Source organism: Lithobates pipiens, unplaced genomic scaffold (assembly GCF_037356315.1).
Source record: "Lithobates pipiens isolate NorthernLeopardFrog02 unplaced genomic scaffold, aLitPip1_a1.2 Scaffold_10, whole genome shotgun sequence".
Classification (NCBI taxonomy): domain Eukaryota; kingdom Metazoa; phylum Chordata; class Amphibia; order Anura; family Ranidae; genus Lithobates; species Lithobates pipiens.
Genome location: NW_027507686.1, coordinates 2906198 through 2920651, shown reverse-complemented (window position 1 = coordinate 2920651; position 14454 = coordinate 2906198). Strand labels below are relative to the sequence as shown.

General features: G+C 52.1%; 1 protein-coding gene across 1 annotated transcript in view; it reads right to left on the bottom strand.

Annotated features, from left to right (window-relative positions):
* The window catches only part of SLC22A31 (solute carrier family 22 member 31), a gene marked incomplete at its 3' end in the record, with an annotated part of 31118 nt that extends 22804 nt beyond the window's left edge, over positions 1–8314 (bottom strand). The window contains 3 exon segments of the mRNA XM_077451044.1: positions 914–1068; positions 2426–2529; positions 7912–8314. Of these exon segments, the coding sequence (XP_077307170.1) occupies positions 914–1068; positions 2426–2529; positions 7912–8130 (478 nt within the window).
* Positions 8315–14454: the final 6140 nt, after the last annotated feature.

Here is a 14454-nt window from a genome sequence, read left to right as displayed (position 1 = left end):
ACAGTTAAAATAATGGATACTTTATAATTAGACTCAACTATTATTAATAATAATTTTAATTATTTTTATTATATTCAAAAAAAAATAATAAAAAGCATTATTAATATTATTTCTAGTATTTTAGCATACTTATCACGCTTTGATGAAGGCTTGTTAGTCGAAACGCGTATAGCCTGTACCCATGTAAATAATAAAGTACTTTTAATTTAAGAGCATCTGAGTTGCCAACCTTCCTGATTTGAGTATGGTATCTGTGGGGCCTGAACGTCCTGCCTGGAGCATCCGGGTCACACTTTTATATTGGCGGTGGAGCCGGGGGGGGGGAACAATTTGTTTCACTTATTTGGCTGACTAGTAATTTAGGATCACCGGATAAGTTTTTATTTTTTCTTCATTAATAAAAAGCGAACCTTCTATAAAAATGAATCTTGATGAACAATGTAAACTTTGTAAAAAAATTTAAAATAAATAAAAAAGAAGGAGAAAAACACAGTATATTAGTATGCTTTTCTATATTGTACGGCTGTTATGTACTTCCTTTAATAAAAATCAATTTACAAAAAGAAAAAAAAAAAAAAAAAAAAAGAAGAAAAAAGGCAGAAGGATTAAAAAGAGGTGAAGTGTTTTTTTTTTTCCTCCAGTACAGCCCAGAAAATGTGAACGGTTCCCTTAAGAAATGATTTAATTTTGGACACGCAAAGCACTTGGCGTTGAAGTGAATTTGGCGATCGTCCTGCGACTACATTATATGTTCCATCCCCCCCCGCCCTGCATTTCACATCTCCGTCACAAAGTTAAAGAATACACAGCCCCCACCCAAAGCAAACACCATAGGACAAGGGGGGGAGGGGGGGAGCCCAGCCAAGGAGCTCGCTGGTTTCCTCCACTACAGTAAACATACGATCGCACTTACTGGCTATGTACAGCGACAGAAAGATTCCAGCCAGAGCCGCTCCGAAGCCGGCCTGGAGGGGGAGGAAGCTGAGGAATCCTGGGGAAAAACATAAGGCCGCTCCAAGGGGCAGAGCCACCACCAGGGCGCTAATAAACGCATTGCGCCGTCCAAACCTGAAAAAATAAATAAATAATGAATAAAATAAATAAATAAATTACTAAATAAATAAAAACACACACCGGACCGCTGGTAAGAAATACTCCAATAATAAAACACATTTATATTAAATTGTCCTACTTTTGGAATTGTGTTCCCAGATCCTGAACTCAGCGCTGTATTTCTAGATATAACTTGTAGTGCCACCTTCTGGTAATACCTGGAATTGCTGTGTAGCCTTACAATACAATGGTTCCTTTAGGGCGGTGATGGCGAACCTCGGCACTCCAGATGTTTTGAAACTACATTTCCCATGATGCTCAACTATACTGCAGAGTGCCAGAGCATCATGGGAAATGTAGTTCCAAAACATCTGGGGTGCCGGGGTTCCCCATCACTGCTTTAGGGGGAACTATTGTATTCATATGATATCTGTGTGGCAAAACAACCCCCACTCCTACTAAAAAAAAAAGTAAAAAAAAGTCGTTTTATACATTAAAGGGGTTGTAAAGTAAAATTTTTTATTTTTTTAAAATAACAAACATGTCATACTTACCTCCACTGTGCAGCTCGTTGTGCACAGAGTGGCCCCGAACCTGCTCTTCTGGGGTCCCTCGGCGGCTGTCTCTGCTTCCTCCCGCAGGTGCTTCTCACGTTAATGCGAGCTCCCTCGCATTGGTGAGAAGCACTGCGGGCGCGCTCCCGTGATACAGCCGGCGGCTATAGCCGCTCGCTGTATCACAAGGCCCCGCCCCCCGGCGCGCTGCGTCATTGGATGCGATTGACAGCAGCGCGAGCCAATGGCTGCGCTGCTTTCAATCCATCCACTCCAGCCAATCAGCGGCCAGGCTGAGCAGCGAAGAGGACGGCGGGGGCGAGCGCGGGATTTTCGAGGGGTCAGGTAAGTAAAACGGGGGGACTGGGGGCGCCAGCAGTGTGAGATGTTTTTTCACCTTAATGCATAGAATGCATTAAGGTGAAAAAACATTTACCTTTACAACCCCTTTAAAGTGAAAAATCTTCTGTGCTGCAGCTCTCCCCTCCCCCCCTTTTCTCATCTGAACCAGATCCGATCCAGCGACTCCAGCAGCTGTCTCTCTCTCATTGCAGAATCATAGCAGCAAGAGCCATTGGCTCCCGCTGCTGTCAATCAAATACGGTGACACTGGAGCCTTGGGGGTTTGCAGCCGAGTCGCACTGTCCGTCAATGGACGCAGCAGCGGGACTCGGGAGCACGCCCCGCATAGATGCGCCCAGGGAAAGTGGCTTGCGTGTTATCGCAATGAACTGCTATGAATGGACCTATAAAGAAAAAGTGTCATTTCTCAACCAACATGGAGAAAGAGAAAGTCCCAGCAATGAGGAGTCACCTACCTGTCACAGATGCAGCCAAACACAATGTAACCAAACAGCCAGCCAACCAGGTTGCAGATCTGCGCCAGCGGCACCTTCCATCCGTTATCACATACGAGGTCCCACTGAGAACAGAACATCAAGACATCCATTTCTTTTAAGTTCATTTTATATATTTATAAAACTTTTTAGTTGTTGTTTTCAATTTAATTTTAGTACATACAGCATATAAAATACAAAAACATTTAATATATGATAAAGGACTCCCAGAGCACTGCGGGTTAGCCAAAAAGAGCGCCCAGTACTTGGTAAATTCTCAGATCTGAGTGTCACAAAATGTGTGTAAAATTGTGCAATTTCACAATGAGAGGGAAGGGGTGTTGCTCCTCCCACTGTGTGCCGTCGGAAGCGACGAGGATTTCGGCGTGATGTAAGCAGGCCGTTGCCGGATTGTGAAAGCGTCAGATAAAGCCGATCTCAGTATGATCAGATGATTTAGATCAGGGGGTGGCAACCTGCGGCCCTCCAGCTGTTGCAGAACTACAAGTCCCATCATGCCTCCAGGAGTAATTGTAACCGCCAGTCTCGCAATGCCTCATGGGAAATGTAGTTCTGCAACAGCTGGAGGGCCCCCCCAGGTTGCCTACCCCCTGCTTTAGAGGGCAGAGGAGAGCTTTGAAGTCTAATAGACCCCTGATCTCTCCATAAAGAGGACCTGTCATGGCCCGAGCTATCAGAGGGAATGTTGTTCATACTGTAGCATAGCAATAAAGTTACAGTGTAAAAAAATGCATTTAAATAAAATAAATAATATATATATATATTTTTTTTTTTAGGTAGCTTTGTTTAGCGACATTTCACGAGTGTGCACAATATTAAAGTGTGACATGTTAGGTATCTATTTAGTCGGCGTAACATTGTCTTTTATATTTTAGCAAACAGCTGGGTATTATATTCATTAAGGTGTATTATTTCTAAAAAAAAAAAAAAAAAAAAAAGAGTTGGAAAAAATGTGGGGGACATGCTGTGCGACAGAAAGAAAATGCAACACCCATCATTCTATTCTCCGGGGCCTCTGCTATACAAAACATATATAATGTTTGGGGGTTCTGAGTCATTTTCTAGTGTTGATTTTTAGGAGAGGAGTGTCAGTCTTGGCCCGGGGGAGGGGGAGGGTGAAGCTGATTGGTTCTGAGGAAGTTTGGCAGATCTGCTCTCCTGTGTACAGCAGAGACGGCCCGAGGCCAGCGAGGTGTGTGCATACCTCTGCCACGTCTTTACAATCCGCCCATCTACCCAACCTGATATGTCACCTGCTCCCTGCTGGAAAGCCTAGGGGCCAAATCTGCCTTCCCAGGGGCCCCGACTACCAGCAGGAGAAGGTCCTAAAAAAAAAAAAAATCCCTTTATATTGCCGCCGTCACCCGACTTCCTCTAAGGGGGAGGCTACATTCATTCTCCATGGGACCCCTGTATGTAGGAAGATAGCCCCCCTCTCTTGGTACCCCCGGTATGTAGGGACGTAGCCCCCCCTTTCTTGGTACCCCCGGTATGTAGGGAAGTAGCCCCCCCTCTCTTGGTACCCCCGGTATGTAGGGACGTAGCCCCCCCTCTCTTGGTACCCCCGGTATGTAGGGACGTAGCCCCCCTCTCTTGGTACCCCCGGTATGTAGGGACGTAGCCCCCCCTCTCTTGGTACCCCCGGTATGTAGGGACGTAGCCACCCTCTCTTGGTCCCCCTGTATGTAGGGACGTAGCCCCCCTCTCTTGGTACCCCCGGTATGTAGGGACGTAGCCCCCCCTCTCTTGGTACCCCCGGTATGTAGGGACGTAGCCCCCCCTCTCTTGGTACCCCCGGTATGTAGGGACGTAGCCCCCCCTCTCTTGGTACCCCCGGTATGTAGGGACGTAGCCCCCCCTCTCTTGGTACCCCCGGTATGTAGGGACGTAGCCACCCTCTCTTGGTACCCCCGGTATGTAGGGACGTAGCCCCCCCTTTCTTGGTACCCCCGGTATGTAGGGACGTAGCCCCCCCTTTCTTGGTACCCCTGGTATGTAGGGACGTAGCCCCCCCCCTTTCTTGGTCCCCCTGTATGTAGGGACGTAGTCCCCCCTCTCTTGGTCCCCCTGTATGTAGGGATGTAGCCCCCCTCTCTTGGTACCCCCGGTATGTAGGGACGTAGCCCCCCCTCTCTTGGTACCCCCGGTATGTAGGGACGTAGCCCCCCCTCTCTTGGTACCCCCTGTATGTAGGGATGTAGCCCCCCCTTTCTTGGTACCCCCGGTATGTAGGGACGTAGCCCCCCCTTTCTTAGTACCCCCGGTATGTAGGGACGTAGCCCCCCTCTCTTGGTACCCCCGGTATGTAGGGACGTAGCCCCCCCTCTCTTGGTACCCCCGGTATGTAGGGACGTAGCCACCCTCTCTTGGTACCCCCGGTATGTAGGGACGTAGCCCCCCCCTCTCTTGGTACCCCCGGTATGTAGGGACGTAGCCCCCTCTTTCTTGGTACCCCCGGTATGTAGGGACGTAGCCCCCCCTTTCTTGGTACCCCCGGTATGTAGGGACGTAGCCCCCCCTCTCTTGGTACCCCCTGTATGTAGGGACGTAGCCCCCCCTTTCTTGGTACCCCCGGTATGTAGGGACGTAGCCCCCCCTCTCTTGGTACCCCCGGTATGTAGGGATGTAGCCCCCCTCTCTTGGTACCCCCGGTATGTAGGGATGTAGCCCCCCCTCTCTTGGTACCCCCGGTATGTAGGGACGTAGCCCCCCCTCTCTTGGTACCCCCGGTATGTAGGGACCTAGTCCCTCCTCTCTTGGTCCCCCTGTATGTAGGGACGTAGTCCCCCCTCTCTTGGTCCCCCTGTATGTAGGGATGTAGCCCCCCTCTCTTGGTCCCCCTGTATGTAGGGATGTAGCCCCTCTCTCTTGGTCCCCCTGTATGTAGGGATGTAGCCCCCCTCTCTTGGTCCCCCTGTATGTAGGGATGTAGCCCCTCTCTCTTGGTCCCCCTGTATGTAGGGATGTAGCCACCCTCTCTTGGTCCCCCTGTATGTAGGGATGTAGCCACCCTCTCTTGGTCCCCCTGTATGTAGGGATGTAGCCACCCTCTCTTGGTCCCCTGTATGTAGGGATGTAGCCACCCTCTCTTGGTCCCCTGTATGTAGGGATGTAGCCACCCTCTCTTGGTCCCCCTGTATGTAGGGATGTAGCCACCCTCTCTTGGTCCCACTGTATGTAGGGATGTAGCCACCCTCTCTTGGTCCCCTGTATGTAGGGATGTAGCCACCCTCTCTTGGTCCCCCTGTATGTAGGGATGTAGCCACCCTCTCTTGGTCCCCCTGTATGTAGGGATGTAGCCACCCTCTCTTGGTCCCCCTGTATGTAGGGATGTAGCCACCCTCTCTTGGTCCCCCTGTATGTAGGGATGTAGCCACCCTCTCTTGGTCCCCTGTATGTAGGGATGTAGCCACCCTCTCTTGGTCCCCCTGTATGATCTGTGATGGATGGAATGTGAGGTTCTATTACAGCTGCACAATTATTCGTCAAGAATCGTTATCACTGATCTTGACTGAAGTATTTCCTGATTCTTTCTATGCAGAGAATTCTCTCGGCTCTTCTGAAGCCCTCAAAAGAAAGGAAGAGAAAAACCGGGCAGTGCCAAGAATCACAACATTCTTTATCAGTTGAACTGAAGTATAAACATTGTAACAATCTGTCAATGGAAGAGACTTCCTGTGCAAGTGAAAAAAATGTAACCACTTAAACACTAAACCTTTTTCTGCCATTTGTTGGTTATAAGCTAAAATGTTTTTTTTTTTTGCTGGAAAATTACTTGGAACCCCCAAACATATATATATTATTTTTTTTGTAGAGACCCTAGAGAATAAAATGGTGGTTGTTGCAATATTTTATGTCACACTGTATTCGTGCAGTGGTCTTTCAAATGCAATTTAAAAATATATATATATTTTAATGAATAAAAAAAAAAAAAAAAAAAAAAACTAACCAATAAAGTTAGGCCATTTTTTTTTATAATGTAAAAGATTTCACGTCGCTGATCTTTTTATTGTAAGCAAAAAAAATTGTGACTCATTTTGGCCACAATCGTGCAGCTCTAGGTTCTATCGATCGGTGACGTGCGATGGATGGAATGTGAGGTTCTATCGATCGGTGACGTGCGATGGATGGAATGTGAGGTTCTATCGATCGGTGATGTGCGATGGATGGAATGTGGGGTTCTATCGATCAGTGACGTGCGATGGATGGAATGTGGGGTTCTATCGATCGGTGATATGCGATGGATGGAATGTGGGGTTCTATCGATCGGTGACGTGCGATGGATGGAATGTGAGGTTCTATCGATCGGTGACGTGCGATGGATGGAATGTGGGGTTCTATCGATCGGTGACGTGCGATGGATGGAATGTGGGGTTCTATCGATCGGTGACGTGCGATGGATGGAATGTGAGGTTCTATCGATCGGTGATGTGCGATGGATGGAATGTGGGGTTCTATCGATCGGTGACGTGCGATGGATGGAATGTGAGGTTCTATCGATCGGTGACGTACGATGGATGGAATGTGAGGTTCTATCGATCGGTGACGTACGATGGATGGAATGTGAGGTTCTATCGATCGGTGACGTACGATGGATGAAATGGGGGGTTCTATCGATCGGTGACGTGCGATGGATGGAATGTGGGGTTCTATCGATCGGTGACGTGCGATGGATGGAATGTGAGGTTCTATCGATCGGTGACGTACGATGGATGGAATGTGGGGTTCTATCGATCGGTGACGTGCGATGGATGGAATGTGAGGTTCTATCGATCGGTGACGTGCGATGGATGGAATGTGAGGTTCTATCGATCGGTGACGTGCGATGGATGGAATGTGAGGTTCTATCGATCGGTGACGTGCGATGGATGGAATGTGAGGTTCTATCGATCGGTGACGTGCGATGGATGGAATGTGGGGTTCTATCGATCGGTGATTTGTGGGGAATGGGTGTCACCTAGTTCAGGCGGTGAGACACCTGGGTGGGTGTGGGTCTTACCTGGGTGGGGGCGGGTTACACCTAGTTGGGGTGGGGGTGACACCTGGGTGGGGGCGGGTCTCACCTAGTTGGGGTGGGGTGACACCTGGGTGGGGGCGTTGTCTCACCTGGGTGGGTATGGGTCTCACCTAGTCGGGGGCGGGGGTCTCACCTGGGTGGGGGCGGGTCTCACCTAGTTGGGGTGGGGTGACACCTGGGTGGGGGCGTTGTCTCACCTGGGTGGGTATGGGTCTCACCTAGTCGGGGGCGGGGGTCTCACCTGGGTGGGGGCGGGTCTCACCTAGTTGGGGTGGGGTGACACCTGGGTGGGGGCGTTGTCTCACCTGGGTGGGTGAGGGTCTCACCTAGTCGGGGGTCTCACCTGGGTGGGGGCGGGGTCTTACCTAGTCGGGGGCGGGTCTCACCTAGTCGGGGGCGGGGTCTCACCTAGTCGGGGGCGGGGTCTCACCTGGGTGACGATGGTCTCCTCCAGCCAGCAGGTCCCGGTGAAGTTGTTGGTCCGGTTGCCGCACTCCTCTCTCCGGCACCCCGGGCCCCCTCCGGTCAGGACGGAGGAGGAGGAGGAGAGGGCGAGGAGTACATTGGGGAGCCAGGAGACCGCCGATACCAGCCGGGTGTACCGACCGAAGCCGCCCGCCAGCGGCCACACTCTGCCATCGAAATCCATGTGTGAGGGGGAGGGGCGAGGGAGGAGCGAAGCGGGCACCGGGGGCGGGGATCGGGTCTAATCTCCGCCCTCCGTGTACCGATCACCGACTGCAACCCCCAACATCCCCCGATACACCGTACACGTCATCATACCGGAATGTCCGTCCACCGATCACCACCGCCCCGCCCACACTACAGCCTGTCCGCCTATCACACAAATCCACCCCGCCCACAACTCTGCACACCAATAATCTCTCTACTTGTATCTCCATAACCCTGCCCCTTCTATCAGAGGCACCGCCCACTACCCCCATAACCCTGCCCCTTCTATCAGAGGCACCTCCCACCACCCCCATAACCCTGCCCCTTCTATCAGAGGCACCTCCCACCACCCCCATAACCCTGCCCCTTCTATCAGAGGCACCGCCCACCACCCCCATTACTCTGCCCCTTCTATCAGAGGCAGATCCCACCACCCCCATAACCCTGCCCCTTCTATCAGAGGCACCGCCCACCACCCCCATAACCCTGCCCCTTCTATCAGAGGCACCGCCCACCACCCCCATAACCCTGCCCCTTCTATCAGAGGCACCTCCCACCACCCCCATAACCCTGCCCCTTCTATCAGAGGCACCTCCCACCACCCCCATAACCCTGCCCCTTCTATCAGAGGCACCGCCCACCACCCCCATTACTCTGCCCCTTCTATCAGAGGCAGATCCCACCACCCCCATAACCCTGCCCCTTCTATCAGAGGCACCGCCCACCACCCCCATAACCCTGCCCCTTCTATCAGAGGCACCGCCCACCACCCCCATAACCCTGCCCCTTCTATCAGAGGCACCTCCCACCACCCCCATAACCCTGCCCCTTCTATCAGCGGCACCGCCCACTACCCCATAACTCTGCCCCTTCTATCAGAGACACCTCCCATTACCCCCATAACCCTGCCCCTTCTATCAGAGGCACCGCCACCACCCCCATAACCCTGCCCCTTCTATCAGAGGCACCGCCCACCACCCCCATAACCCTGCCCCTTCTATCAGAGGCACCGCCCACCACCCCCATAACCCTGACCCTTCTATGTGAGGCACCGCCCACCACCCCCATAACCCTGCCCCTTCTATCAGAGGCACCGCCCACCACCCCCATAACCCTCCCCCTTCTATCAGAGGCACCTCCCACCACCCCCATAACCCTGCCCCTTCTATTAGAGGCACCGCCCACCACCCCCATAACCCTGCCCCTTCTATCAGAGGCACCTCCCATTACCCCCATAACCCTGCCCCTTCTATCAGAGGCACCGCCCACCACCCCCATAACCCTGCCCCTTCTATCAGAGGCACCGCCCACCACCCCCATAACCCTGCCCCTTCTATCAGAGGCACCGCCCACCACCCCCATAACCCTGACCCTTCTATGTGAGGCACCGCCCACCACCCCCATAACCCTGCCCCTTCTATCAGAGGCACCGCCCACCACCCCCATAACCCTCCCCCTTCTATCAGAGGCACCTCCCACCACCCCCATAACCCTGCCCCTTCTATTAGAGGCACCGCCCACCACCCCCATAACCCTCCCCCTTCTATCAGAGGCACCTCCCACCACCCCCATAACCCTGCCCCTTCTATCAGAGGCACCTCCCACCACCCCCATAACCCTGCCCCTTCTATCAGAGGCACCGCCCACCACCCCCATAACCCTGTCCCTTCTATCAAAGGCACCACCCACTACCCCCCATAACCCTGCCCCTTCTATTAATGGCACCGCCCACTACCCCATAACCCTGCCCCTTCTATCAGAGGCACCGCCACTACCCCATAACCCTGCCCCTTCTATCAGAGGCACCGCCCACCACCCCCATAACCCTCCCCCTTCTATCAGAGGCACCACCCACCACCCCCATAACCCTGTCCCTTCTATCAAAGGCACCGCCCACTACCCCCATAACCCTGCCCCTTCTATTAATGGCACCGCCCACTACCCCATAACCCTGCCCCTTCTATCAGAGGCACCGCCCACTACCCCATAACCCTGCCCCTTCTATCAGAAGCACCGCCCACCACCCCATAACCCTGCCCCTTCTATCTGAGGCACCGCCCACCACCCCCATAATCCTGCCCTTTCTATCAGAGGCACCTCCCACCACCCCCATAACCCTGCCCCTTCTATCAGAGGCACCACCCACCACCCCCATAACCCTGCCCCTTCTATCAGAGGCACCACCCACCACCCCCATAACCCTGCCCCTTCTATCAGAGGCACCACCCACCACCCCCATAACCCTGCCCCTTCTATCAGAGGCACTGCCCACCACCCCCATAACCCTGACCTTTCTATCAGAGGCACCGCCCACTACCCCCATAACGCTGCCCCTTATATCAGAGGCACCGCCCACTACCTCCAGAGAGTGGAGTACAGGGGGCCCGGGGGCAGGAAGTTGGTGGACTATGAGATGCCCCTGATGGGCCCCAATGCTGACCTCATCAGGCCCCCTATTGGCAACCTTGCCCCCTCAAACCCGGCTGATCCCACTTCTTTCATCCCTGTGACTCCCACCATTTCCATATCTCCCACACATAGACTGGTCTCAGGAAAATTAGGACCACCCACTCCTCCAGACTGACTCCACCCCTCAAGGCAAATTGATATTTGCATAGCTCCTCCCAAGAGCCCGCCCACTGCTTGTTTCAGGACTAAGGGTTCTGGAGACCAGTACTGAGGCTGGGTGCGGCAATCTTTCCTATGCACAGCCCCCTGCCTGGCCCTCCCTCTAGCTGGCCCCTCCCACCAGCCATGATCTGCTTGCATTGCACAGAGAAGCACAGAGACCCAGTAATGACATCACTGGGTCTAAATAAGGAATGTACTGACTATCACATGGATGTAAGCCTTTTTTTAGCATGTTGGGAGAGCAGAGATGGCAAACAAGAAGCAGATTAAAAGTCAGGTTTACTTTCAAAGTAAAAAAAATAATCCAATAGAGTGAATGAAATCCTGAAAAAAACATTCTATTTAAAAAAAAGAAAAATGCATCCCCTCCAGGTGAAGTCACTGAAAGGCATTTTACATACTTTTTCCAATGACGGTTACCTGATCTGTCCTGGAGGTATTGACGTATATCGAAGTCTCCGCCTTCACTGCGATCACATGATCAGTCTGCCTGCTAGGAAGAGGAAAAAATGCCAAATGTGACTCTTGGCGCCCATTCACACCATGGCGGTACGTTAGAGCATTAAAGCCCCACTCTGAGCAAAAACTAACTTTTATTCACCCCCCATTACCCATCCTTCCCTTGTCTTTTTCCTTTCCTGGTGAGTGACATCATCCTCCTCTCTCTCCTGAGAGAACCCCACTGGCAGCCAATAGGAGATCCACATCTGACAGGCAGCGACCTGGACACCTAAAGAAGGGCCCTTCCAGGAAGTAAACAAAAGAGGAGAAGGCCCAGGCCGGGCCAGGTCATGTAATAGGATGAGCTCAGGCATGTTCGCAAGCAGCATGTGCAGAGCCCGCCAGGAAGTCGGTATTGCGGAGCGCTAATCACAGGCAGTGAGGTATTGTCCCGATACGCGGCTGCAGAGATCGGAAAATGTCTCGGTGCCTGTGATTAGTGCTGTGCAGTGCCGACTTCCTGGCGGGCTCTGGACGTGCTGTTTGTGAACATGCCTGAGCTCATCCTTAGTAATATGGAGTGTCCACATCTGACAGGCAGTGACATGGACTCCTAAAGAAGGGCCCTTCCAGGAAGTAAACAAAGGAGAAGGCCCGGGTCAGGTCATGTTATATGGAGTGTCCACATCTGACAGGCAGTGAAATGGACACCTAAAGAAGGGTCCTTCCAGGAAGTAAACAAAAGAGGAGCAGGCCCGGGCCAGGCCATGTAATTCTGAGTGTCCACATCTGACAGGCACCGACATGGACTCCTAAAGAAGGGCCCTTCCAGGAAGTAAACAAAAGAGGAGAAGGCTCAGGCCAGGCCATGTAATATGGAGTGTCCACATCTGACAGGCATCGACCTGAACACCTAAAGAAGGGCCCTTCCAGGAAGTAAACAAAAGAGAAGGAGTGGGCCAGGTCATTTAATATGGAGTGTCCACATCTGACAGGCAGCGACACGGACTCCTAAAGAAGGGCTCTTCAAGGAAGTAAACAAAAGAGGAGAAGGCCCAGGCCAGGCCATGTAATAGGGAGTGTCCACATCTGACAGGCAGCGACCTGAACACCTAAAGAAGGGCCCTTCCAGGAAGTAAACAAAAGAGGAGAAGGCCCAGGCCAGGCCGTGTAATATGGAGTGTCCACATCTGACAGGCAGTGACATGGACAACTAAAGAAGGGCCCTTCCAGGAAGTAAACAAAAGAGGAGAAGGCCCGGGCCAGGCCATGTAATATGGAGTGTCCACATCTGACAGGCAGCGATATGGACAACTAAAGAAGGGCCCTTCCAGGAAGTAAACAAAAGAGGAGAAGGTGCAGGACAGGTCATGTAATATGGAATGTCCACATCTGACAGGCAGCGACAAGGACAACTAAAGAAGGGCCCTTCTGAGATGTAAACAGAAAAGGAAAAGGCCCGAGCCTGAGTTCCAGGTAAGTGAAAAAGAGCATTTAGAATGTTCTATTAGCATAGGATCAGTTTGGTGGTGGTGGCGGGGGTGGGGTGGGATGACGGCGGTCTGTATACGCTCCAGTCGCTGTTCAGGGTGTAAAGAGTTGTAAAGTCAGAAGGTGCATTAATTCTATGCATTAAGATTAGCACCCCTAATACCTACCTGAGCCCCGTCCTTATCCAGCGATGTCCACCATCCCCTCAGCCACCCAGGACACTCCTCCTAATTGGCCGAGACAAAGCAGCAGCGCCATTGGCTTCCGCGGGAGTCAATCAAAGTCAGTTAGCCAATCAGGGGAGAGAGGGGGCTGGACCAGGAGCTCTGACTCGGCTTGTGTGCCCCCTGTAGAAAGCTGCTGACTGTGTGGGGGGGGGGGGCAGAAGCAGCAAAGAGAGAAGAGGAGGATCGGGGCTGCCCAGTGCAAAACCACCTGCCCCGAGGAGGGAAATATAAGAAAAAAAAAAAAAGAAAAACTGTTACAATCACTTTACGGAGAGGGGGGTGTGAAAAACTGTGGCTCAACTTCTTTTTTTTCTGCTCCCCTTTCCTGGCCTGTGGTGTGATTGCGTCCCCTATAGATTCACAGGTTAAAGAACATTTTAATTTTTTAATGAAGCAGGGGGAGGGGTTGGACCCTCTGTCAAGTTATTACTGCCTTTATTGCGTTCCCCACTCCATTTGTCCATGGCGGCCATTTCCGCGGACACAGACCAGGGCTGAACATTCCAGAGTGTTAGAAGTATAAGAAATCCTCCCGCGGGGACACCTGTTTCCATGACAACGCCCAGATTCATTGCAGGCAGAATTATGGTTTTTTTTCTGATTTTGTGTCATTGGCTCCGCCCCCTCCTAGAATAACGTGTCTCTGGTCCTGCAGCCCCCTATGGTACTTACCTCACCCCCCCCCCCCCCCCCCCACCTCCTAGAATAAGGTGTCTCTTGTTCTGCAGCCCCCTATGGTACTTACCTCTTCACCTCCTAGAATAAGGTGTCTCTGGTCCTGCAGCCCCCTATGGTACTTACCTCACCCCCCCTCCCCCACCTCCTAGAATAACGTGTCTCTGGTCCTGCAGCCCCCTAGGGGCAATTTGTTATAACAAAGATTGTTATAATCCTTGCAATGTACATGGATCACCCAGAGAGGAATGTTTTTTGCTCAACAAAGGTGGAGTTACACTTTAAAGTAACACTAAACTCTGATTTAAAAAATATAATAGTCCAGTCTGTATTCATAACTTAGAGATGTCCCTTCAGTTGCTCTCCGCCTCCTCCAGATTTACAAATTTCGTTTTTTGCTGCTGTGATCTGACTTCCTGTTGGAGGGTGGCCACATTCATTCTCCATGGTCCCCCTATATGTAGGAACATAGCCACCCTCTCTTGCTCACTCCCAAGATAGACTATGGGGTCATGGGACTGTGGACTCAGGACTATGGGGTCATGGGACTGTGGACTCAGGACTATGGGGTCATGGGACTGTGGACTCAGGACTATGGGGTCATGGGACTGTGGGATCATGGGACTGTGGACTCGGGACTGTGGGATCATGGGACTGTGGACTCGGGACTGTGGGATCATGGGACTGTGGACTCGGGACTGTGGACTCGGGACTGTGGGATCATGGGACTGTGGGATCATGGGACTGTGGGATCATGGGACTGTGGGATCATGGGACTGTGGGATCATGGGACTGTGGGATCATGGGACTGTGGGATCATGGGACTGTGGGATCAT